The sequence below is a fragment of the Rhinichthys klamathensis genome, unplaced genomic scaffold, assembly GCF_029890125.1.
Source record: "Rhinichthys klamathensis goyatoka isolate OS25496 unplaced genomic scaffold, OSU_Roscu_1.1 h1tg000611l_1, whole genome shotgun sequence".
NCBI classification, from domain to species: Eukaryota; Metazoa; Chordata; class Actinopteri; order Cypriniformes; family Leuciscidae; genus Rhinichthys; species Rhinichthys klamathensis.
The window spans coordinates 298,422-325,092 of NW_026607064.1; the positions used below are offsets into that span (position 1 = coordinate 298,422).

Below are 26,671 nucleotides of genomic sequence, written 5' to 3' on the forward strand. Positions count from 1 at the left end.
TGGCACGTCTCCCTCTTCTGACGTCACAGCTCAGCTGTGTTTTAAAAATATGATCTTGACAGAAATGGCTATAAAGCTTACTGTAGGGCAATTACAGTAATAATTTTAATGATAATTACATTTTCACTCAGACATCTAAACCTTATTTAATATATCTAAAAAAAAATTAACCTGACATACACACTTTAAGTTATAAAAAACGTTCTTTCTGAGTGTTCTATGAACGTACAAAACATCAAGGGAATGTTAAATTGATCATTTTGCAAATATCATGGGAACGTTACTTTTGAATGTTCTCTGAACTTTGTAAATTAGTTAGTAGCAACGTTTAAATGCATTAGACGAATGTCCAACTAAGACAATTTTGTGTTAAATCCAGTTTTTAATGTTGTTTATGTGTCTATGTGGTGTTTTTAATACGCTTTAAGACACACCATGTGTAAGTTCATAAGTCGACAGCATTGCTGAGTATTTTCTGCTTAAAACTGCAGTGAACCAAAGACAGTCTCAAAAACACGGTTTGAAATCGCTGGTGTTTCTGACGTCACAAACGACCTTGTAACCAATCAGATCAACGTGTGATCGTCAACCAGTGGATCTCTGAGCTGAGCGAGTGAGTGGAGGCAGGGCTCATTTTCATATTCATAGAACCGCGCATACTAAATGAGACAAGGGTGTCGAGTTACATTCAAGTTATTTTAAAGCATGAAGAATGCTTTTAATGCAAAAAAAAAAAACGTTTAAATGTGTAATTTTGGTGATCAAAGATGAGTTTTAAGGGATACAATTATTGACTACAGGGTGGGCTTTTAAAAAACACACCAAGAACAATGCATAAATAACTTTTTGGGAACATTATTAAAGACCAGATAACTTTGAACACTTTGAACCCCCTTTTATCATCCTCTGCACTTCTGTTTTGAGGTCAGTAAGATTTTTTTAACGTGTTTCAAAAAAGCCTCTTCTGCTCACAAGGCTGCATTAATACAGTAAAACAGTGAAATATTATTACAAAAGTAAAACAGCTGTTCTCTATGTGAATATACTGTATAGTAAAGTGTAATTTATTCCTGTGATCAAAGCTGAATTTTCAGCATCATTACTCCAGTCTTCAGTGTCACATGATCCTTCAGAAATCACTCTAATATGAGGATCTGATGCTCAAGAAACATTTATGATTATCATCAGTGTTAAAAACAGTTCATATTTGTGTTGGAACCATAGATGCATTTTATTTCTCATGATTCTTTGATGAATAGAAAGTTCAAAAGAACAGCGTTTATCTTGTCTTTACTGTCACTTTTGATCAACTTAATGTGTCCGTATTAAAAACATTAATTAGCATGTATATATTCCCTGATCAGCTACTGAAAGGAAACGCAAACACCGAACTCCTTAAAAGAGCCTCTTCTAATCATAATCTAGAGCAGGAGGCGTTTAGCAGACGAGAGGAGGACAGAGGAGTCGTTACAGTATACGGACTCCGCTGGGAATCGAGCGCAAGGAAACAATCCACTGCGGACTGATACGGGGAAAAGAGTTAATTACACAGGTAAGCCTCGGGGTTCATGTAAAGCGCCTGTGGAAGAGGAACAACCTCCATCGACGACCCCGAGCTACACTCGCTGCTTACTGAGACAGAAAATCTGATTGCCTTTGGAATTTCACCGGAAAATTCGTATTTTAGCTTCAGGACACAAAGTCACCCGGAACGCATTAGAGTTTTTAGATTAGGGGGCGGGGAAAGGGGCGGAGCTACAGGATAAACTCAAACTAGATTTAATTTGGAGACTTTTTAGAATTGCAACTGATTGCTTGATATTAAAACTCGGATGTCAAATGGTTTAAATGCAAAGTAATTGATCTTATCTTTCTCTCTGAGACAGGCTTAAAGTAAACGCAGTAAAACCCTGATTGATAAATAAAGACTGGCAGTGTTTATATAATCCACACTGAATGATATAAACACTGGCATTGTTATTTTAACTCTGATTGGCCAGAATCTCTGGAATATTTATGCTGATTAAGGCAACAAAACACTGATTATGTCTTTCTAACAAAAAAATGCATTGGACAAAAGCTCATAAATTGCACTGTATGTCAATCACTCACAGCCTTGTTTTCATTCACATTAAATACACCATATAAAGTCCTTGAGAGTGACAATTGGACACTTCTAACTACACAAACACTGCAAAGAAATGATTTCTTGCATAGTTTGTCTTGTTTTCCAGCACAAATATCTAAACATTTTTAAATCAAGATAATTAACTGAAGAAGCTAAATGACTGAAGTATTGTGTTCTTGTAAATGCATGAAAACAAAGGGAGTTTGTGCTTAAAACAAGAACAATCAGAAAAATAATGTAAATTTTTTCTGCTTTTTAGCTTAATTCGAACCCAATCTAATTTCTAAATGACGACTGTGTCTATCAAACCTTTGACGAGTACGATCACAGCGAACATTCAGATCCGAGAGCAGTTGTCATGTATAGATATGAAACTTTACAGCCACACAATGGGTCTCATTCATGAAACATTCGTAAATATACGAGTAAATATGAGAGTGATTTGCGCGTAAAGAGACCTTCCCGAAAACTCTTCTCCTGATTCACAAATACTTCGTAAACGTCAGATGTGATAGAGAAATGTGTGTGTGTGTTAATGAATTCCAATCAGCCGTAAATGGGACGCGCGTGCACGCTCATTCTCAATTACCATAAATCCCGCCCATTAAATCCGACTGACAACTATATATGGGTATCGTATTATGACACCAAACGAAGGATTTCAACATGTCTTCTCAAAAGCGAATGAAAACGAAAAATTTCTCAGATGCAGAAACCGAAGTTTTATTATCAGAAGTTCATTCAAAACACCACATTTTATTTTCAAGCGTACATAGTGGCGTATCGGGTCCTAAAAAAAAGGAAGCTTGGCAGCATATTACAGATGCAGTTAATGGAGTTTCATCTGTTAATCAAACAGTCCCAGAAGTAAAAAGAAAAACCATATGTAATTACTATATATAATATTTGTTCAAAATGCTTTGTAAATATGTACCCGATTAAGGTGAATTAAAATGCAGCCTTAAAAGTGACCTATAATTCAAAATTGAATTTATCTTGGTATAGTCAAATAACAAGAGTTCAGTGCATGGACATGACATAGAGTGAATCTCAAACTGGACTGTTTTCGCTTTCTCATTTAATTCACGTTTATGAAAAACACCCCTGAAAAACGGTCGGTTCTCCACACAATATCGACTGTGACGCAATAGTCGGGATCATTAATATGTACGCCTCCAAATATTTGCATAATGCCAGCCCTCAATGCCAGGCGGAACTGCGCAGCCGAAGCATGGCAGTTGCTCAGTGTGGATGTACACATGAACACAAAAGTATTTTTTAGTTCCTTCATCTGAGCCTCTGAAGAAACAATGGGTCAATTTTATTTTCTCTGGAAATTTCCAAACATTTCACCGAGTGTTTCCTCAACTTGGGCCAATACAGAGCTGGCCTCGGATCAAGCTACCAAGCAACACTTTCTGATGTGTAATTGTTCAAGTTCAGACAGGTAATCTTTCTCTCAAAATCGTTCAATACTGTTTATGCATCAGTAAGTCAAGCCAGTGACTAAAATATCAGCTTCACATCGTTTCTTTTAGTAGGATGAAAATAATCGTATTTAAATTGTGAACAAATTATATACAGAAAGCGATCAAAGAACAATCTTTCCACACAGCGCGAGTTTATCTGGACACTTGCCAAACTCGTTATGAAATCAATGACGCGCGTTACTGCACAACGAAGCTCTTACTGTATTTACATCATCGTGTTTGCATTGGTGAAAGCAGAGAGAGTGCAGAAACTGCTTTGCAATGATACGATCTTCATTCTCGCGATCAACACTGTCATCTGCTCAATGCTCACCATGGCAACATTTTATGTGATGGGAATAGATCTAAATACTTTAAAAACATCTCACGATTCGTTAATCTCGATAGCTGTTATAGTAAAAACTTATAATAGCAGTAGTAAAAGTATTCGGGAGAGAGTTTCACATGTAATGCGTTGCTATTTCATATGCAAGCATGTCAGCCAATCACAGCTGTGGCCGCGGTTACACTGAATCCCACAGCAGACACGCCCCTTCAAACAGAGTGTTCAAATCAGAGGCTAAAAGCAGGCTAGGAAAAATGCCATTTATTTCTAAATTATGAATATTTTTAATCTAAAAAACATACTAACATTATAAGGGTAACCCAGGAAACATTTTAAAATAATAAAAAAAAAACATTCTAGGGCACCTTTAATTATTAATGAGCAAAACGTTCGGATGTTAAACTCACTGTTTGCGCGTGGCTGGAGCAGGTGTAGATTTATTTCGTACCAACTAACATTTGGAAAATACGAACATTTTAATGAATCCGAAAATTTACGCCAGAACCACTTTACACACGATTTACACAAAAATTCGTTCTGCTCGTGTTTAATGAATGAGACCCAATTTCATTATTTCTGTCTTACAACAATTCAGATTATCACAGAAGTTCTGGGATAAAACATTTCTCAGAAAACAAGACTTATATCTTCAGTCATTTTGCTTATCAAGTAGGCCTAAATATATCTTGATTTCAGAATGTTTAGATGTTTGTACTGGAAGACACAGCTTGATATCATGCATTGTTGCAAACTAAAATGCAATGCAACTTATGGCTTTTCTCAATCAGATCATCACCAACTATAACGAGAATCTGGTTAATTTAACAGTTGATTTTTACATCTATGTTAATGGATCAATGACAACTGAACAAAATAACATGTATAGAGGGTCTGACAAAACGTTAATTGCTGCTGTCTATACCAAAAAAAAAAAAAATTAAATTAATTTGAATTAAGTTTTTTTTTTTAAGTGTTAAATGAATGATTCAATGACTCACTTATAAAGACTTCACTTGTTTCATTACTGAATGAATCAGTGTTTTTGAACGAATCTCTTGAATGAACGATTCAATTACAAACCTACTATTACCTACTGGTGTAACGATGTAATCGAGACAATCTTTATTTGAAGCGTCAAGTTACTTTCAAAAGGTGATTTACTCTATTTGATCGCTACCATAGACATCAGTGTTTATATCTGAACTATAAACTTTTATCCCAGTACTTCTGTGATAATCTGAAGACAGAAATAATGATACTGTGTGGTTGAAAAGATTCACACCTATACATGACAACTGCTCTCGGATCTGAATGTTCGCTGTGATCGTGCTTGTCAAAGATTTAATAGAAACATGAGAATCAGTGTTATTTAGGAATTAGATTGGGTTTGTGGGATTGTCATTGTCGTCTCATTCAGCTCGGCAGACGCAAGATCATTAGCCACACCGAGTCTGTGACACCATAACCTTACAGTTGTTGCCAGATTTGTCCCTGCAAGAAAATCATCTGTCCCAATGATCTCTGACTCGGAGCAGTCGCGTCCACTCAAGTGAAATCTGTCACGCTCGGCTCGTCCATTAGCGCGACAGAATGACGGTCGATGGGGAAATATATCGGTTCCCCCGCGGCGCGCGAGCCAAAAGCCTCTCAGAGCCTTAACAAGCCGAGTCCGCCGCCGCCAATGACCTCATGATGATCCGTCAGCTCACAGTGTCACTCACTCCATCTAATGCAGACAGACGACACACTATCAGAGAAGATGAGTGAGACGGAGAACTGATCTGACTTAATAAAGACAAAGATAAAATAACACGGTGCAGCTGTCTTTGTGATGAGTGACGATAATCACAGACCCGTCAGACGAGCAACTACTGTATAAACTCATCAAGACCTCCTGACTAACTTAACCTTGACATGTGAAATAATTGGCAGAAAAATCCATTTAGTGAACATTGAGATAAAATATAAAAAGCATATATGTTTTTTGTTGAGTATCATATGAATCATCAGGCCTTAATGGCTCATATAGTCTGATATAGTTAGAATATAAAGGGAAAAAACTGCTTGATTTTATTCAGAGACCCGAACAGCAAGAATATGCTGTTTGCTGCAGATGCTGAAATTCTGATGCTTGTAATGTAAATCAATGACATCTTTATAACAGTATAGCAGATACTTACATAAAATGCATATACATATCAATATCTGCCGAAAATATTTAAATGCTTAGTTTTAAGATCTGTAGTTTTAAAACATAATGCAATACAATGATTGAGAGATGAACAAATAAACCTTCCTCAAAAGCCTGATGATCATATTTGATACTCATGATTTTTATAATAAATGATGATGATAATCAAGCAAACCTGCTTCAGTCCAGCTGAAATATTCCTAACAATATCAAAGCTATTCTCACGTTTACTTGATAATATCAGAGCAGATTTGACACAGAAAGACTCGAGAAGCTCGAGCTGAAGGAGCACGTTTGTACAATATACTAAAGGACATTTACTTGATAAAAGAGTCTAAACTCTCAGTCAGAGACAGAAGAAGGCGTGGAGGAGATCGAGTGCGACAGGTTTATCAGATCATGTTGCTCATTTAGAGGCTTCAGAAATATGATACAGTAGCTTTAAAATGATTAAAAAGGCTTGCATCATGAATGTTAATTATGTCATGCTGATATGATATTCCAGTCACAAGATGTCATCATTATGAGTCAAACTTTCACCATATTCAAAATTCATTAATTGAGCACTTACCAGTGTCTGCCATTAAATCGCTTATTCTCTCCAAACAAAACTTATAACATCACTATAGCAGGACGAATTCATTCACCAATTGTCTGACTGACTGAACATGGAAACACATCAAATTATATTAATTATATTGAAGATTAAAGGCTGCATTTAATCCAGTTTGTTAATTTTTATGCAAACATTGTTTTTTTTAAAAAGGAGTGTTTCACTGATGTTAACATCTTAAGCATCAGATACATTATCAACACAGGGCAAAAATAACAAAACATGAAGTCAGCCACTGTAGATCTGCTTCAATAAAGCTTTCCTCCACGTCTGAGAGTTTAATCTTATAATTCATCAGATGACTTTAAATGCCACCAGCTAGACACCTCTGCTGTGAAATTTCAATAATAGGTTATATTTATTTATTACCATTTTGATATATTGCTTTAGCAAAGACTAATCTCTTGAGAACATCAGTGAAATTAATATGCATGTTGTATTATATTGCATTCTGATTGGGTGGGACCCTGAAGCCCCGCCCACAATTCCACTAGCGCAAATGAAAGTTCCGTGCAATAAAAATAATTTATGTTATGCCGTGATTAACATTTCCTTGATTATACAGGAAAATACAGTACAATCACAAAAGAGATCTCGTTGATGATATATTTCAATTGTTTCTCTTAGATTGCAACATGATGAAATGGAAAACCAAGTCTCTTAACATTATACATTAACTCTCTCAACGATCTCCATTAAGTCTCCTGAGACGTGAAGAACATTTGAGCAACACATTTTTCCCCTTAGCGTATTATAAAGATGATAACTAAGCTTTAAAATGAATGTGTTCAGCATTAGAGTCACGCAACCTCGTCTTTCTGTTGCTCTTGTAGCAGCTTTTTCAGATGAATGTTGTGAAGTGAAGTGGCACAGCCTCAGGCGGCTCATCTTTTCTTAATTTAGCTGCTTCCCCGAACACCTGCCTGACCTCTGACCCCTGAAGGACAGGATGGGTCAGAAGCAGAGAGCTGAAGAGTTTATAAAGAAAATATAGGATGGCAGCAGGTGCAGAATGTTTGTTTACAGAGACTTTCCGGATTCTTCATTAGCAATATTCAAGCCGACAGGGAACCTTGAAATTACTTCACATATTCATTACCTTGCACTATAAAAAAATCTTGGGTTATTTTTTCTACCCATATCCTTATTTTTTCAGTGTTTGGGTAGTTTTTGTGTTACCCAGATCCTGGGTCAGACGTAACAACCCAATATTTGGGTAGTTTTTGTGTTACCCAGATCCTGGGTCAGACGTAACAACCCAGTGTTTGGGTAGTTTTTGTGTTACCCAGATCCTGGGTCAGACGCAGCAACCCAATATTTGGGTAGTTTTTGTGTTACCCAGCTCCCGGGTCAGACGTAACAACGCAGTGTTTGGGTAGTTTTTGTGTTACCCAGATCCTGGGTCAGATGTAACAACCCAGTGTTTGGGTAGTTTTTGTGTTACCCAGATCCTGGGTCAGACGTAACAACCCAGTGTTAGGGTAGTTTTTGTGTTACCCAGATCCTGGATCAGACGTAACAACCCAATGTTTGGGTAGTTTTTGTGTTACCCAGACCCTGGATCAGACGTAACAACCCAATGTTTGGGTAGTTTTTGTGTTACCCAGATCCTGGGTCAGACGTAACAACCCAGTGTTTTTTTTAGTGTGTGCAACGGATGAAAGCATCTCATAAATGTTGAGCCCAAAATGTTTTGCATCCTGTCAAACGACTGAATTTTGTGATTTTGTGAATCAGATTTAATCTCAGTTTAGTGCAAATATTTCACATGCTCCCGAATGCTTGTGCACAGTTTGTTCTGTTTCATAATTCACACAGGCTCTTACAATCTCAGCTAATGCTCAAACCGGACGTGACAGACGAACCACCAAACCAGTCTCAACTCAAAAAGGACTGCAAAGCTTCGAAGATCAAAGTGCACGACAATTAAAGTTATTGTCTTCCTAAAATAAAGAATTGATTCTGCTGAACAGAGTCGTCAGCAATTCCAGTCTCACTTCCTAGCTAATTTGCATAATGCCGGCCTCTGCTCCTGATTGGCTGAACAGCGTCTCTTAGCCCCGCCCTCAAACACTGTAGTGTATCTGAGACTGGAAGAGTTCAGTTCGTGTTGTTCGTGTCGAGAAGACGCTGTTTTCTGCTGACAAAGCAAATCCACTTTGATGAGATTGATATGGTAAAACCCACATCATCGTTACTGTTCGTATCACTGTGTATCAAGAGCTGAGATTCAGATATGATGAGCGTTTGGTTTCTGACCAATCAAAACAGACTGATACCAGCTGACCAATCAGAAAAGGGTTGACCAATCACAACAAACTAAGCCATCTGACCAATCAGAGCAAAGTAGACCAATCACAACAAACTGAGCCATCTGACCAATCAGAGCAAAGTAGACCAATCACAGCAGACTGAGCCATCTGACCAATCAGAGCAAAGTAGACCAATCACAGCAGACTGAGCCATCTGACCAATCAGAGCAAAGTAGACCAATCACAACAAACTGAACCATCTGACCAATCAGAGCAAAGTAGACCAATCACAACAGACTGAGCCATCTGACCAATCAGAGCAAAGTAGACCAATCACAACAGACTGGGTCATCTGACCAATCAGAGCAAAGTAGACCAATCACGACAGACTGGGTCATCTGACCAATCAGAGCAAAGTAGACCAATCACAACAGACTGGGTCATCTGACCAATCAGAGCAAAGTAGACCAATCACAACAGACTGGGCCATCTGACCAATCAGAACAGAGTAGACCAATCACGACAGACTGGGTCATCTGACCAATCAGAGCAAAGTAGACCAATCACAACAGACTGGGTCATCTGACCAATCAGAGCAAAGTAGACCAATCACGACAGACTGGGTCATCTGACCAATCAGAGCAAAGTAGACCAATCACAACAGACTGGGTCATCTGACCAATCAGAGCAGAGTAGACCAATCACAACAGACTGGGTCATCTGACCAATCAGAGCAAAGTAGACCAATGACGACAGACTGGGTCATCTGACCAATCAGAGCAAAGTAGACCAATCACAGCAGACTGGGTCATCTAACCAATCAGAACAGAGTAGACCAATCACGACAGACTGGGTCATCTGACCAATCAGAACAGAGTAGACCAATCACGACAGACTGGGTCATCTGACCAATCAGAGCAAAGTAGACCAATCACGACAGACTGGGCCATCTGACCAATCAGAACAGAGTAGACCAATCACGACAGACTGGGTCATCTGACCAATCAGAGCAAAGTAGACCAATCACGACAGACTGGGTCATCTGACCAATCAGAGCAGAGTAGACCAATCACAACAGACTGGGTCATCTGACCACTCAGAGCAAAGTAGACCAATCACGACAGACTGGGTCATCTGACCAATCAGAGCAAAGTAGACCAATCACAACAGACTGGGTCATCTGACCAATCAGAGCAAAGTAGACCAATCACGACAGACTGGGTCATCTGACCAATCAGAACAGAGTAGACCAATCACAGCAGACTGGGTCATCTGACCAATCAGAGCAAAGTAGACCAATCACAACAGACTGGGTCATCTGACCAATCAGAACAGAGTAGACCAATCACAACAGACTGGGTCATCTGACCAATCAGAACAGAGTAGACCAATCACGACAGACTGGGTCATCTGACCAATCAGAGCAAAGTAGACCAATCACAACAGACTGGGTCATCTGACCAATCAGAGCAAAGTAGACCAATCACGACAGACTGGGTCATCTGACCAATCAGAGCAAAGTAGACCAATCACAGTAGACTGGGTCATCTGACCAATCAGAACAGAGTAGACCAATCACAACAGACTGGGTCATCTGACCAATCAGAACAGAGTAGACCAATCACAACAGACTGGGTCATCTGACCAATCAGAACAGAGTAGACCAATCACAACAGACTGGGTCATCTGACCAATCAGAACAGAGTAGACCAATCACAACAGACTGGGTCATCTGACCAATCAGAACAGAGTAGACCAATCACAACAGACTGGGTCATCTGACCAATCAGAGCAGAGTAGACCAATCACAATCACAGAAAAGAGCTCCTGCTGCAATGAATGTTCTGAGAAAATTAAAGTGTTTTTTGACCTTGGATGTGAACCTGTTGTAGGAGACGCCAAAACAAAATAGGAAGCTTTAAAACAGCATAAAGGATCACTTTAACTTAACAAACAAGCTGTTGTTTGAGTTATTAGACCTGATGATGTGTTAAAGAAGAGCTTCTCAAGTAGTTTCGCATCAGGATCCACACAAATTGCGACGAACACCAAAGTAATAGTAGTAAAATCGTTTAGCATCCCATTTTTGGGTCACGACCACCAATTTATGTTTTAAGAATCATGTTTGATTAGGCCGGGAAGAAGAACTGATTCCATATAAAAATACTGAAAGCAAAAATGATTTTCATGAGATTACAAGAACCATGAACGGTTCATGAATGCCTTGATTCAGTGTTAATATACTACTGTAGTTATATATTTATATTCTGAGTTAAAGTTTAGTAATTTGGTTGTGTTTTTATAATATTTGTATTAGTTTTAGTAAAAAAAAATGGCTATAGTGTTTTGACAGTATTCTTTTTTTATATATATATATGGCTATAGTGTTTTTATTCATATTTATTTCAGTTTTAGTTTTTTTAGTAAGAGTTTTAATTTAGAAATCTTGTCTTTGCAACTAACTTTTTGTACATTTTATTTTATTTCAGTTAACTTTCAATGTGTTTCTTTATGGTTTTTAGTAGTTTTAGCCAACTATAATACTTACTAATAATTTACTTGATTAAATGCTTCTGATGTGAACATAACACCATAAAAAAAATACTGTCAGGGCAAAAGAAATGATCTGATTGTGAGTTTGCAATCTTTAAAGTTTAAACCAATAGTTTAGAGTACCCTTCACATTCAGTTCAGATTGTAAGTCCATGCTGCTAAACTACAGGTTTAAAAACAGAACAAGTGATTGCCCGAGTCTAGACCTGATGATGTCACTAAAATAGCAGTACTTGTCGTTTGCGTAAGTGTACTTATGGCTTCATTAGGCGCATTGTCGTGTGCCTTCGCCACCCACTGGCAACCATTTATATACTCACCTGGGAAGTGATTGAAACAGGCGAGTCCCTGCGATCTCAGAACGGGCCGCTTGGAGGGGTGACTCTGGTTCTCCAGGTAGAGTCCCTGTGGATAAGGTGGACACATTAATGGCCATCTGCTCAGAGAGACCCAGTCAACGGCTCTTTAATGAAGACGAATGTGAGGTGGGCCGGTCCAGGAGGCGATCAGCGGGGGTCTAATGACACACCTTCAGCTGCTAACCTGCCACCCCGCTGTGACTGATGGGGAGAAACACTCACACACTCCTCAGGATCCACTCGGGAGATCCTCCAGTACCACAAGAGCACATGCTTCACACTGCAAAAAAGATTTTTGAAATTCAGTTAGTTTGTGTTTCAAACAAGAACACAGTAAAAAATCTCAGACCTCTCCAACTCAATTTCTAGTGATTGGTCACATCTAAATTTTTTGATAGGCCTGATTGAATTTCTGTGAATTTAATTTTTAACAATCTGTTAAAGTCCCCCTGTAGTCAATCATTTTATCCCTTAAAACTAATCTTTGATCACCAAAATGACATATTTAAACGTTTTTCCTAAAATATCTTGAATGTAACTCGACACCCATGCCTCATTTAGTATACGCGGTTCTATGAATATGCAAATGAGCCCCGCCTCCACTCACTCACTCAACTCAGAGATCCACACATTGACGATCACACGTTGATCTGATTGGTTACAAGGTCGACGTCTGAAACTTCAACATGGGATCGATCACAAATATGTTGAGCCAATGGAAAAATGTAGTTTACCAAACCCTGCTGTTGAGCAAATTTAATATTTTAACGATGTCTTTAATAAGTTTTCTGGGCCGGCAAGTTTCAATCCCTTATAAGCCTATGGAGGAGTGATCCAGCTCTCAGATTTAATCAAAAATATCTTAATTTGTGTTCCAAAGATGAACAAAAGTCTTACGGGTTGAAACAACATGAGGCTGAGTAATTACTCACAGAATTTTCATTTTTGGGTGAACTATCCCTTTAATTATATAATGAGATATAATAAGACCTGGGTCAGCCGATAATAATAAACTTTATTTTATATATAGCGCCTTTAAAAGCAGCTTCTCAAGGTAATGTATGCAATGTATAGGCTACACAAAGAAAAACAAACTAAGCATACAAAAAAAAAAACATGTAAATGTCGATGTAAGTTTTGCTTTATTGTTTATTTCTTGGTATTATATCCAGCTTTCAGGACTGCTTAAAGTTACTGACAAGAGAGACAAAAACATTGATAAATAAGAAATATACGCTTAAAGAGTTTGACAGGCTAATAAAAGACAATAAGCCCCGAAAGTGGCCGGCCGACACTATGGCTGCAATCTAACGTTATCTAACAAAGAGTTCAGCGGTCGCATGGCGCAAATATTACACAACAAATTACATATTAGAAGTCGAGCAAACAGTATTTTAGACATGTATGACATACGGGAAATAAAACGATTGGCTAGCATTAGATAATTAACGTTATGTGTTAACCGGGAGAAACATGATCACAAAACTAATGAATGCATGAACTCGCGATTCTACAAAATTCCTTTTAAACTTTATAATTTCAGTGCTCAATACTCACCATAACGTCTTGAACATTGTGACGATGAATATCTGTATTCTCTTCTCTTGGGAAAGTTTGTTTCGGTCTTCAGCACTGGCTGGTTTGTTCGTCTTCGCTCGCTTTCCCGCCCATGCGCATTTGAATTCTCCATTCCAACGGTTTTTCTCAGGCGGCTTTTACGCATGCGTATAGCAGAGGTGGGAGACTCGAGTCATATGACTTGATACTGAGAACAATGAAATATATTCAGTGAATATAATGTTTTTAATTGTTAGCGAAAGCGATGATTAGTGCAATGTCTTTTTTTGTATGGGGATACTTTTTTGGAAGTCATTTATTGAGCCAATATTCCACAATTTTTCAACAAAAAAAAATTACAGTGAAATTTCTGCCAATAGGGTCAAAAAAATTAGTGGATTTTTCTGACCTTACTGGCAGATATTTGTTCTTGTTTTAGGCACAAACTCAAATGATTTTTTCAGAAAACTTAATATCGTCAGTCACTTGGAAAAGTTTTTTGATTTAAGAATGTTTAGAAATTTGTGCTGGAAAACCAGATAAAAATACTGAGGAATAATGTTTTTGCAGTATGATGATGATGATTATGTGTATGACACCTCACAAACAGAAGTTTTTCACTATAAGCCAACAGCTGTATAACGTCACAGACTCAAAGAGCTCCGACTGTAAAGCGGTCAGTCGTTAACAGTGTTGCTTTCAATGCTTTTAATTAGGAAAACATGAGTAATAACCCTGGAGGAGCAGGAGAGGACCTAAAAGAACACACACACACTCTGCTCGCTTCAAAATTACACTTTATTGGGTTCATGAAAACTGTGCTGACATATTTTATTGGATTTTGAAGAACTATGTTGACACGGTGAATTTCATAGGATGTTTAATGCGAGTTTTGTGCAAAGACGGCGCTCGCAAACACAGTTTTCTAGGGTCGATTCTACGCTCTCTCCGCCACAATAAAAAGCAAACAAAACGAAATCAAATCATATACTTTGATCAATCGCCATGCTCCTCAAAATCAAATAACCATAAATAACTCGGAATAGCAGTTCCAGTTGCCTTCATGATACGCTTTAGGATGAAAAATAAGCAGAATAAAGGCAGATTTCATGATCTTTCAGATCCGTATGTGTCTCCTTTAGTCACATGATAAGATTTCAGGGTCACAGTATCTTTCTAAGCTCACAAGAACACGTAAATGTTACATTTTGTGTTAGACACATTTCCAAATAACAGATAAAATACTGTAAAGTCTGACTGGATGCGCAGCTTTAACATCAACAAAAATACGATTAGAGAATATGAGAAATATATTTCCTTTTAGCTATTTCAGGGTTATTGATGTTAACTAAAACTAAAATAAAATAAACATTACCTGAAATAATAAAAAAACGTATTTTATTTCAGGCAGTTCCAAGGCAACATTTTTCGTTTTTGTTTAAACTAAAACTAAATAAACTTAATAAAAAACTATAGACAATTAGACATACATACCAAAAATATAAATAAAAAACACAAAATTACTAAAACTAAAACTATTAAAAAATATTTTCATTACTTGAAATAAAAATAAAATTTATTTCTATAAAATAAAAATATTTCAGCTAGTTGCCAAGGCAATATTTCTAAATAAAACTAAAATGTAATAAAACTATAGACATATTTACAAAAAATAACTCTACATCCCTAACACAACACTGTATTCATTATGACATTATATCATCATTACTTTTAACCACTTCATCTATTGTTTATTTATTCTTTTTGTCTGTCTGCATGTTATTGTCCTGCACTGTCTTTGCATTGTGACCTGATCCGAGTCATGAGCATTTCAATAAGCTGTGCAAATGACAAATAATCTGAATTTATTTGCATTTTAATGTCATTAAAGGTGCAGTAATCACCAAAACAAACACTCCCCCAAGAGGACCACACCCCTATCTTGAAAGCTCCGCCCCCAAATTCACAAACACGCTCTGGAACACAGGCCCCTCCCCCTCATGATTGGACACGCCCCTTACTGCTGATTGGCTACACGTGTGTTTTGGCGTTCGGATCCACTTTTAACAGCGTTTCTCAGAAATCGCTCACTGCACCTTTAAGTGCTCTCGTATCCTCAAGTTTCTAAAGTCTGAGGGATTGTGGGTTCATGGCTGGTCTTTCCAATAGTCTTTATAACTCATAACATAACAGAAGGGAATATTAAGCGTTTCTCAAACTAATAACACCATCTCTGCCAAATGATGATTCAGGAGTTTCTCACTGAAATACAGTAGATACGAGTGCAATGCATGGGACTTTAATGGCTTTTAATTTCTTCTTGTATCTGTTCAACTCAAGTTATTAATTTAGTGATAGACTGATATTGTCTAGGCCAATATTTGGTCATTTTTAAAAAATGAAAAAATGTTTGCAACCACTAAAAGTAGTGTTTTGCAATTGCAAACAGTGCTAAACATTGCAGCATTATAATGGATAAATAATGCAATTAAAAATGCAATTATATCATCATTATAATGGATAAATATAATGGCAATGCATTCATGTTTGAAATTTTCAAAGTGTTGTGTCATAAATTATGGAAAATTGCCAGAGAGAGTCCAAACTGAATCCATTAAACAATGCAATGATAAAATCCCTTTGGTTCTTGTGTGAACGGTCCTTCAGTCCGTGACATTCACACTGTGTGTGACATTATCCAGCAGAAATTAGTTCTGGGAGCCTTTAAAACGGGTGCCGCGCTCTCGATTAATCACAGGAGAGATCCTCTGGGTGTCTGAGCACTATATTCATGAAGAAACCTTTAGATGCAGCACATGATCTGAGAGGTCAACGCGTCTGTATGTCTGTGACTTATTGAGCAAGGGTTTTCATGAACATTTGCATTCGGGCTCTCCATAAACACCCATTGTGTTTGAATACTGAATGCCTTAATGTAAATGACAGGAATAATTCCTGCTCGGATGAATCTAGCAGAGCTTGACATTAATCATATAACGGGTCATACGCTGAACATGTGTGCTAGACCTGCGATTACAAAACTCCTTTCTCATGAAACACACACAGATTGACAAGGTGATTTGATGCTTCTTTTTTAATATGGACATGAATTCAGATGAAAACATTGTAATGCGTGTTCTTCCACTGCCCTCTGCTGGAGAAACAAGCACCAACAACATCTCCAATCACAGGCTTTCAACCGGAGGATATTGAAGAAATCAGAATCAGTTATATTTGCACATAACATTCTTCACACTAAGATAAAATGGTTGTTTTAAGAACTGATTACTGGAAGATTGAAACATGGTTCTTCACTGTAAAATCACTTCTTTTTTTACAGTAGTTTCTTTCAGATATGTGAAAAACCTTTTGCAACTGTAGAAAAACAGTGCTAAACATTGCAACATTTTGGCTACATAATGCAATTAAAAATATATCAGCACTACAGTATAATGGTTAAATAATGCACTTAAATATATACCAGCATTATGGTTAAATATTGCAATTAAAAATATACCAGCATTATAACGGTTAAATATTGCAATTAAAAATATACCAGCATTATAATGGTTAAATAATGCAATTAAAAATATACCAGCATTATAATGGTTAAATAATGCAATTAAAAATATACCAGCATTATAATGGTTAAATAATGCAATTAAAAATATACCAGCATTATAATGGTTAAATATTGCAATAAAAAATATACCAGCATTATAATGGTTAAATATTGCAATTAAAAATATACCAGCATTATAATGGTTAAATATTGCAATTAAAAATATACCAGCATTATAATGGTTAAATAATGCAATTAAAAATATACCAGCATTATAATGGTTAAATATTGCAATTAAAAATATACCAGCATTATAATGGTTAAATATTGCAATTAAAAATATACCAGCATTATAATGGTTAAATACTGCAATTAAAAATATACCAGCATTATAATGGTTAAATATTGCAATTAAAAATATACCAGCATTATAATGGTTAAATAATGCAATTAAAAATATACCAGCATTATAATGGTTAAATATTGCAATTAAAAATATACCAGCATTATAATGGCTAAATAGTGCAATTAAAAATATACCAGCATTATAATGGTTAAATAGTGCAATTAAAAATATACCAGCATTATAATGGTGAAATAATGCAATTAAAAATATACCAGAATTACAATGGTGAAATAATGCAATTAAAAATATGCCAGCATTATACTGGCTAAATAATGCAATTAAAAATATACCAGCATTATAATGGTGGAATAATGCAATTAAAAATATACCAGCATTATAATGGCTAAATAATGCAATTAAAATATACCAGCATTATAATGGTTAAATAGTGCAATTAAAAATATACCAGCATTATAATGGTTAAATAGTGCAATTAAAAATATACCAGCATTATAATGGTTAAATAGTGCAATTAAAAAATATACCAGCATTATAATGGCTAAATAATGCAATTAAAAATATACCAGCATTATAATGGTTAAATAGTGCAATTAAAAATATACCAGCATTATAATGGCTAAATAATGCAATTAAAAATATACCAGCATTATAATGGTTAAATAGTGCAATTAAAAATATACCAGCATTATAATGGCTAAATAATGCAATTAAAAATATACCAGCATTATAATGGTGGAATAATGCAATTAAAAATATACCAGCATTATAATGGTGAAATAATGCAATTAAAAATATACCAGCATTACAATGGTGAAATAATGCAATTAAAAATATGCCAGCATTATACTGGCTAAATAATGCAATTAAAAATATACCAGCATTATAATGGTGAAATAATGCAATTAAAAATATACCAGCATTATAATGGCTAAATAATGCAATTAAAAATATACCAGCATTATAATGGTGGAATAATGCAATTAAAAATATACCAGCATTATAATGGTGAAATAATGCAATTAAAAATATACCAGCATTATAATGGCTAAATAATGCAATTAAAAATATACCAGCATTATAATGGTGGAATAATGCAATTAAAAATATACCAGCATTATAATGGTGGAATAATGCAATTAAAAATATACCAGCATTATAATGGCTAAATAATGCAATTAAAAATATACCAGCATTATAATGGTGGAATAATGCAATTAAAAATATACCAGCATTATAATGGTGGAATAATGCAATTAAAAATATACCAGCATTATAATGGTGAAATAATGCAATTAAAAATATACCAGCATTATAATGGTGGAATAATGCAATTAAAAATATACCAGCATTACAATGGTGAAATAATGCAATTAAAAATATACCAGCATTATAATGGTTAAATAATGCAATGCAATTCACATGGCATTGATCATTTTGAGAATAATTTAGTGCACCCACCAAAAGAATGAAAGCCTTTCTATTTTTTTTTGTGTGTGTGAAATTCGTAAAGTATTATTATAGCAAATAAGTGATCATTAAATTTAAGCATTAAATTAAGGCCAGTGTCATTCTAGTAGGCCTATATGTTAATTTTAGTACTTTAGTATGTATTTTAATTTTAGTTAAAGTTTTAGTCATTTTGCTTTGTGCTTTTGCCATTTCTATTTTTATTTCAGTTTTAATAATTCAAAATAAAAACATGTTATTTCCGTTAGTTGCCATTGCATTACTCATTTTATTGTATTGTCTCCATTACAAATTTTTTTTTTTTTTTTTTTTTTACTTCAATTGGCTTTATGCACAGCTTCACTACTTCCTGAACTTCAGCCAGCACTTTGTTTCCTGTCTGTCATTATTGGACAAACTGATTAATCCAGGTGTGCCTGGCCTCAGTAACAATAATCAGGCACACCTGGATTAATCAGTTTGTCCAATAATGACAGACAGGAAACAAAGGGCTGGCTGAAGTTCAGGAAATAGTAAAGCTGTGCATAAAGCCTATTAATGAAAACCCCCATTTCAATATATTAGATTTATTTAACAATGGTATCGGCCAATATTGGGTTTATAATAAAACCCTTTCAAAGTCTATTTGCACCTATAGTGCCTGTTTGACAATCCAGTCTCAGCTCTGCATTAGTGTGAACAGATTAGTATAGAGAGCAAACCCCCTAATTAGAATATAATGAATAAAGTGAGCGAATCCAGGCCTGTAAACACATTTTTTACATCTTACAGTCACTTCTGCCCTGTGATTTCCACTAGAGGCCAGCATTTAATTCACGTTTGGTCACCCTGAACACACACACACACACACACACACCGGCCTCAATACATCCAGACCAACAGCATCTCCATTTGAATCATGTAATAATACAGGGCTTTTATTAGACGTTGCGTTCGCTCAAGTCTCCTGTATAATAAACACCCATGTTGCCATGAGAACAAGCAGCAAACTCACTGAGCAAACACTCAAAGTGCCAGTGGAAGTGCAGCACAACGAGCTGGACCCGAAACACACAGGTATCAGTGAAAGCCACATCAGACAGCTCAGACTCAGGAGGATCTGGACCAACAGACAGAAAAGTTTAAGACTCTGGGTGACTCGGTAACACTTTACAATTAGGTTTACATTAGTTAACATGAACTAACAATGAACAATACTTACAATCTACAGCATTATTCAATCTTTGTTTATGTTAATCACAGCACTGTTTTCACTAAAACATTAAAAAAGATTGATGTTTTATAAAATATTGCTCAATATTAGTTAATGCATTAACTAATGAGGGCTTACCAATTCATTTTTATGCTTTATTAAAATACATTTTACTAGAAGCCTTACATTGAAGCCAAAAGACAAACACAAGGTCACATGTGAGATGCATTACAGATCTAATCGAAACTAGACATCAAAAGAGACCTTTCATTCAAATCAGTTATGCATTCTATTTTAAGTAGGCTTTGCAATTGCATTACTATAAAAATTCATAATGCAAAATCTTCCCGAAAGTTATTAAACAAGTTACAGTAGGCAAACACTTGTTTAATTATTGCTCATAAATAACGCGCGTTGATCGCAAACGAATCCAAATATGGTGTTTAAAAAGCGTGCCATGATGATGTAATGCTGCCAAACATTCACATGATGGAGGTTTGTGGGGCAAAAGGGCAAAATGAGTCTGATCTACCCGCCCATGACAACCATCACCAACCCACACACAACAGCGGCAGCAGCAGCTCACAATCACAATCACTCAACATGAACACACTATAAACACGCTGAAACTCCGCTGAAACTCTCCGAGATCGATCCCGAATTCCCGATCGATGATGACGTCACCGCGGCAGAAGATCGCCTGAGCTGGTTTATTTCATAAAGGTGTCATGAGGAGACTTTAACAGGTGAGTTTACCAACACAGTGGGAGTTAGGACACGCTAAACTGACGTGTTTCATCAACTACTGTAAAGTGTGGCGATCTCATTTTAATTTAGAATTAAACGAGTTAAATACATTTCAAATTATTTTGCGCGCGAAGAGAGACGGTTGAAGTTTTGACGGCTTCAGGGATGATATCGTGAAAGATTTCGGTTTGCCATCAAAAATGCGCTTATTTTACATTATTGATTTTATTAGGCTATTTCTAATGATATATGATATAATGATAATAATGTAATAACATTTATTGCAAACCGAACAACTTATAAAACGAAATCTTCAATGGACCATTTTCACTGACTGATAAAGCTTTTTAATGGTCATCAACATCGCAAATCCTGCAGTTTTATATATATATATACACATTTATAACATTATACATTGTAATATTACATTGTATTATATTATATTAACTATTTAACACTGTTGTGAGGGTGTTTCTAATACAGCGGCTGTGTGAGTGACAGTTGACATCTTTCTCTCTTCTGTTCTGACTGCAATTATCAATCTCCCTCTTTTGCCCCCTCTTTTTGAAAGTTATGAAACACTTTTATGGAGTTTTTCTTTTGCTATGTGAGCAAATGGGTAAACAAAAAATATAGTCTCTCATTCACCGATATAGAAGTTAACCCAACTATGACGACTTCCGCTTCTGAGAAACACTGAATGTGAAAAGGGTCCATGTAGGCCCATTGTCTCACTGTTAACATTACAAATATTCATCTAATTTTTGCAAAAAAAAATTGATGCTGTTTAGTTCATCCTGAGCGTCAAAACAATGACTAGCTCTACTACTTATCCATGTCACTTGTAACTTTACTGTAGTTCACCTAATTCCCTTACAATTATGGTATCATACCATGGTATATTTAGATATGTTTTGACCTTCTGTGGTAAAGTTAGTGTTAGTTAACTATTCCTCCCTACACTGTAAACTTTACAAGAAAATACTGTTTTTCTACTTGTGTACTTGTAGTTTCTTTGTAATTTACTGTGAAATTTCCAGCAAATTCTGAGGTACATTTTTTTTTCTGTGTACCTGATTTGACCTTTAAGAATGACTAATGTAGTCTAATTTAAATAATGTAAAAGTGGTTAATTTAGGCCTTGTACTTCACACTAATACGGTTTTGTTTGAAAACGCATCTTTTTCTCTCAGTTTTGGCCTTGCGTCCACACTGAAGGCCCTTTCACACTGAGTCTGAAATTCGCGTCCGAAATTTTCGCACGTTAAAAAATAAATACGACCTCATGTTATGTCAATCACGCTTGCACACTGCCTCCGAAACTTTCGTCCGTCATAAAAAAAATAGAATCGGGTTCGATTTTCTGCGTTTTTCGCATCCGTAGCAGTTTGAATGGTGTTTGGACAATTCAGAGCCACTGAATCACGAATACGAAAAAAAAAAAAACGCATACAAAAATTTCGGACTCACCGTGCAAGGGCCTTGAGACAGCGTTTTTATTATTGAAAACGCTCTCCAAATTGGATAAATTTGAAAAACACCGTTTTCACGTTGTAGTGTGGACTGTCAAAACGGAAGTATTTAAAACCGATGACGTAAGTTTAGTCATGTGACGGATATTGTACCAAAAGATATTCATGTTTATACCAGTATTGTGCCTGTTATGTGCAATTCATTTTCACACAGTTGCTAAAATATGTTACTTCACTTTAGATGGTGACAATGGTGACCTATGAAAATCTGAGTAGGCTTCATGTTCATCAGGTGACTGACATATAAATCTGAAGATGATGTTTTGTGTCGCCCCATCGGAGCAGTGACGGACATGAACGGGAAAGGCTGTAATCTGATGGTTTCTCCCTGCAGTATGGCTCAGGTACCTCAGCTGAGGATCCACACGGGTCACTCCTCTTCCCCATCTCTCCATCCCGACTCCACCTCTGGGAGCTCGGCCCTCAGTCTCCGCCGCCAGGTGCTGATCAATGGGAAGTTGGGCTTTCCACAGTCGTCACGTCATCAAGCTTCGTCGCTTTCACTCCCAGCATCCTCTTCCAAACAATCGGTTCGACCCAGCGGCACGGACAATGGTAAGAAACAATCAAGAATAAACATCTCAGGTTTAAAGGCATAGAATATCCTGGCGTGTTCGATGGCTTTGAAAGTATGGAAACTTGTTTACTTTTTATCTCATAATTCAGAGTTTTTCCTCATAATTGCGAGTTTACATCTCAGAATTCTGAGTTTAGTTTCTCAATTGTTTTTTTTTCTTCCTACCATGGAATAAATAAAATAAAGGTAATTATGACCAATTTTCTTGCATTTGCAAGTTTACATCCAGCAATTCTGTTATTTTTTGTTTTCACCACAGAATAAATTTCTTAATTGCAAGATATAAACTCATAATTGAGAGTTTACATCTCGCAATTCAGATTTTTTTCCACTGTATTCAAACATCTCGCAATTGTTTGTTTTGTTTTCGCAACAAATAAAAAAAAAGGTCATTTTGACTTTTTACCTCACAATTCAGATTTTTTTTTCTCATATGTGCAAGTTTATATCTCGCAATTGTAAGTTATAAACTTTTAATTGAGAGATTACATCTTGCAATCCTGAGTTTACATTTACAAATTCTGTTTTTTTTTGTTTTTGTTTTACATTTTTCTGCCTTGGAATAAATAAAAAAAATCTCACAATTATGACTAATTTAAAATGTGTGGAAAAAAGTCAGAATTGTGAGGAAAAAGTCACAATTACCTTCTTTTTTCTTTTTCTTTTTTACCACAGTTTACCTTTTTTTTTTATTCTGTGGCAGAAATGAGCTTCCACATGAAAGTGCAGGCGATGTTCATCATTTAAAAGGGACACGTCCACAGTGAGGATGAAATAGGCCGTATCTCCATCCCTGCGCTCCACACTGCTCAGCCCAGTGAGCCACAACACCAGACATGATGCTTTGAATTAGATAAGGGACAATCCAACATCCCCACTCACATTTAAATAGCACTTCCAGCCTTCAATTCCTCTCGCACTCTCAGATATAACAGGTATTTCATCACAAGTGGACTTGAATTGAACTTAATCAGTCCTATGTATATAATACAGGTTCATAAAGTCAACATGAAACCCATTTACTTTATTAACTTACACTTCTGGTGTGCTTTGAGATTACTTTTCTTCCTGCCGATATCATCATCGATGCCCGATATAGAGACATTTTCACCATTAAATCAATTAATCATTGGTAAAATCATCAAGAAAAGTGAGTTGGAACACATTTTCTAGGGATGCACCGTTATGAAAATTTTGGCTGATACCGATAAACTATAATTCTTTATATTTGAAAGCCGATAACCGATATATCGGCCCATAAATCTAAATCAGAATTTTTATAAAATTTTTGAGAGCCTGATTACAAAAACAAAAGTCTCATCAATAAAAGCCACGTCCCAAACACACAATTATGATGTTCTCGTTATAATGTTATGTAGCCGATATGACAGACCTGTGCTCCACATGTTGCACTGAACTGTATTTTCCTTTTTTTAAGTGATTTCAATCATATTTCAAGCAATTCAAAATCAGCATCTGAAGAGTCTCACCTGAAGGAAATAATCCATTATTTATCGGTTTTAATATATCGGCCAAATTTTCTTATCAGGCCGATAACATAAAAAATTAACATATATCGGCCGATACCGAAATAGTGGCCGATATATCGTGCATCCCTAAAATGTTCATGTTGACTTGAAGTCAAGACATATTTATTTCTGAAGCGCTTTATACAATAGAGATCAAAGCAGCTTCACAGTAATAAACAAGAAAAAATTACAGTTTCAATATCTGATATATTTCAATATATGAAAGAAATTCAGATTCTGCTATGAGCTCTACAGAAGACAATTTGTCATTTTAGTACAATTTTGATTTAGTTGATGTGAGCCGTTATTGATAGTGTCATAATCATAAACCTGCCTTGTTTTATTGAAATATAGTGACTCATCTGGTCTCGACCTCCCCAAAAAACACAGATTTACATACTGGTTGATATATTTCATTTCAATATCGTCCAGCAGCTCCGACCACGTCTTCTCCCCCAAACCCTCGCTTTCATACTTTGGATGATTAACCAAGCAGAAACATGGACCTAAATGAGCCATGGAAGCAAAGCAGAGAGAGAAACTCGTTAGTACTTAACAGAGCAGAAACGCTTCTCTGGCTTATAGGAATTCCATGACTATTCATGTGTTTCTGTTTAATAGGGAACGGAAATATCACAAAAAGCTCCAGTAAGTAATTATAAAAAATGAACATAGTTTAAATTAAATGTTGAGTTGAAATGCTGAAAATTACGGATTGATTTGTGATTTGTAACACAGTATTGTTGATGGTCATTATTGCTATTTAAACAAAATCTCAACCATCTGCCTGTTATATAATTATTTTGGCAAAAATATAAAGTCACCATGAAATCAAAATGGACAATTCTTCTGTTTTTTTTTATGGAATGTTGAAGTATTTATTATAAATGATTTTTCCGTGCACAACCTGTCACTCACATCCACCAATAACAAAAAAACACAACCATCCAATCAATTCCCACGGATAAAATCAAGCCCCGCCCACATTTGTTCTTGTTCCAGAAGCGTTTCACTCGAATATACGGCACAATAGGGAAGAAACGACTAGCACAACTTCCCTTTAATGACGACTTTCATGCACAATTTTGCGATATTCAACTCAATATATATATTTGCTAAGCATGAGAAGACAGCAGAGGCCATCTTTATTCTCTTGTGCTTTGCAAACGTTCTTGAAATATCTGCATTCTTTATGTGTAATTTGCAAACTTAAGACATTCTGGTAAAGTTGCTTCGAATCTACAACAGGGAAACAATAAAACAGTTTCTTCCACAAAGGTTGAATAAGCAGTAACAAGGAAATATTCTCAAAAGGCAAAGTTATGAACAAACATTCTTCCAGTAACGTTAATAGAACGTTCGTTCGAAATGTTCTCGAAACGTTAGCACACAAACATTATTTATACGTTATTCATGGAAAGTTTTTACCTGAAATATTTAGTTGGATGACGTTTTTTAAATGTAACAACTTGTTTCGGAATGTTCAGAGAACATTTAAAAGTAACATTTCCATAATGTGTGAAGAATGGAATGTTAACTTAACGGTTTAAACATTTGAGAACATTTAAGAACTGGACATTTTCAGAACATCACAACATAATGGGAGCATTAGAAAAACAGTATTAGGCTGTGTGTCCACCAAAGCGATTTTTTCACGCGGCTGGCGTATTTTTCCAATTGTTTTCGATGGGAGCGCCGCGTTTTTTAAACGCCATGAGCGTTACGAAGGCGCTGAGCGTTTTTTCCGCACTGAAGCGCTGAACGCCCGGCGGTTTTTAGCGGTCGCCGAGAGTTGAAGAATGTTCAACTTTGAGGTAAAACGCAGCGCTCATCACTGTCACTTTTTACCCAGCCGTCCAATCACAGTGGAGGAGGGGCGGGGCTAATACCACACCGACCAACTGCCACATTCTGCTTGTACAACGTCAACAGACGACAACAACAAGCATAATAACGGAACAAAATAATTTAAAACAAGAGCCAGAGAAAATACGTTACATTGTATCGACATTTTAATATAGAAACAACACAGAAACAAAATATGTGTGAAATGAGATACTAGTAATACTTTCGCGGATATTCCATATCATAACAAGCAAAGCGTCTCAACTGAAAAAAATGCTAGAGATCAGCAAATCTATATAAGCAGGATCTATATACTGGAGATCAGCAAATATATATAAGCAGGCTCTATATACTGGACATCAGCAAATCTATATAAGCAGGATCT

General features: G+C 36.1%; 1 protein-coding gene across 1 annotated transcript in view; it reads left to right on the forward strand.

Annotated features, from left to right (window-relative positions):
* The first annotated feature begins 20,601 nt into the window (after positions 1-20,601).
* glis3 (GLIS family zinc finger 3) overlaps positions 20,602-26,671 on the forward strand; it is a 49,489-nt gene continuing 43,419 nt past the window's right edge. Inside the window, exons 1-2 of the mRNA XM_056240748.1 lie at positions 20,602-20,802; positions 22,568-22,890. Of these exons, the coding sequence (XP_056096723.1) occupies positions 22,629-22,890 (262 nt within the window). The 5' untranslated portion in view covers positions 20,602-20,802; positions 22,568-22,628. The remainder of the gene's footprint in view (positions 20,803-22,567; positions 22,891-26,671) is intronic.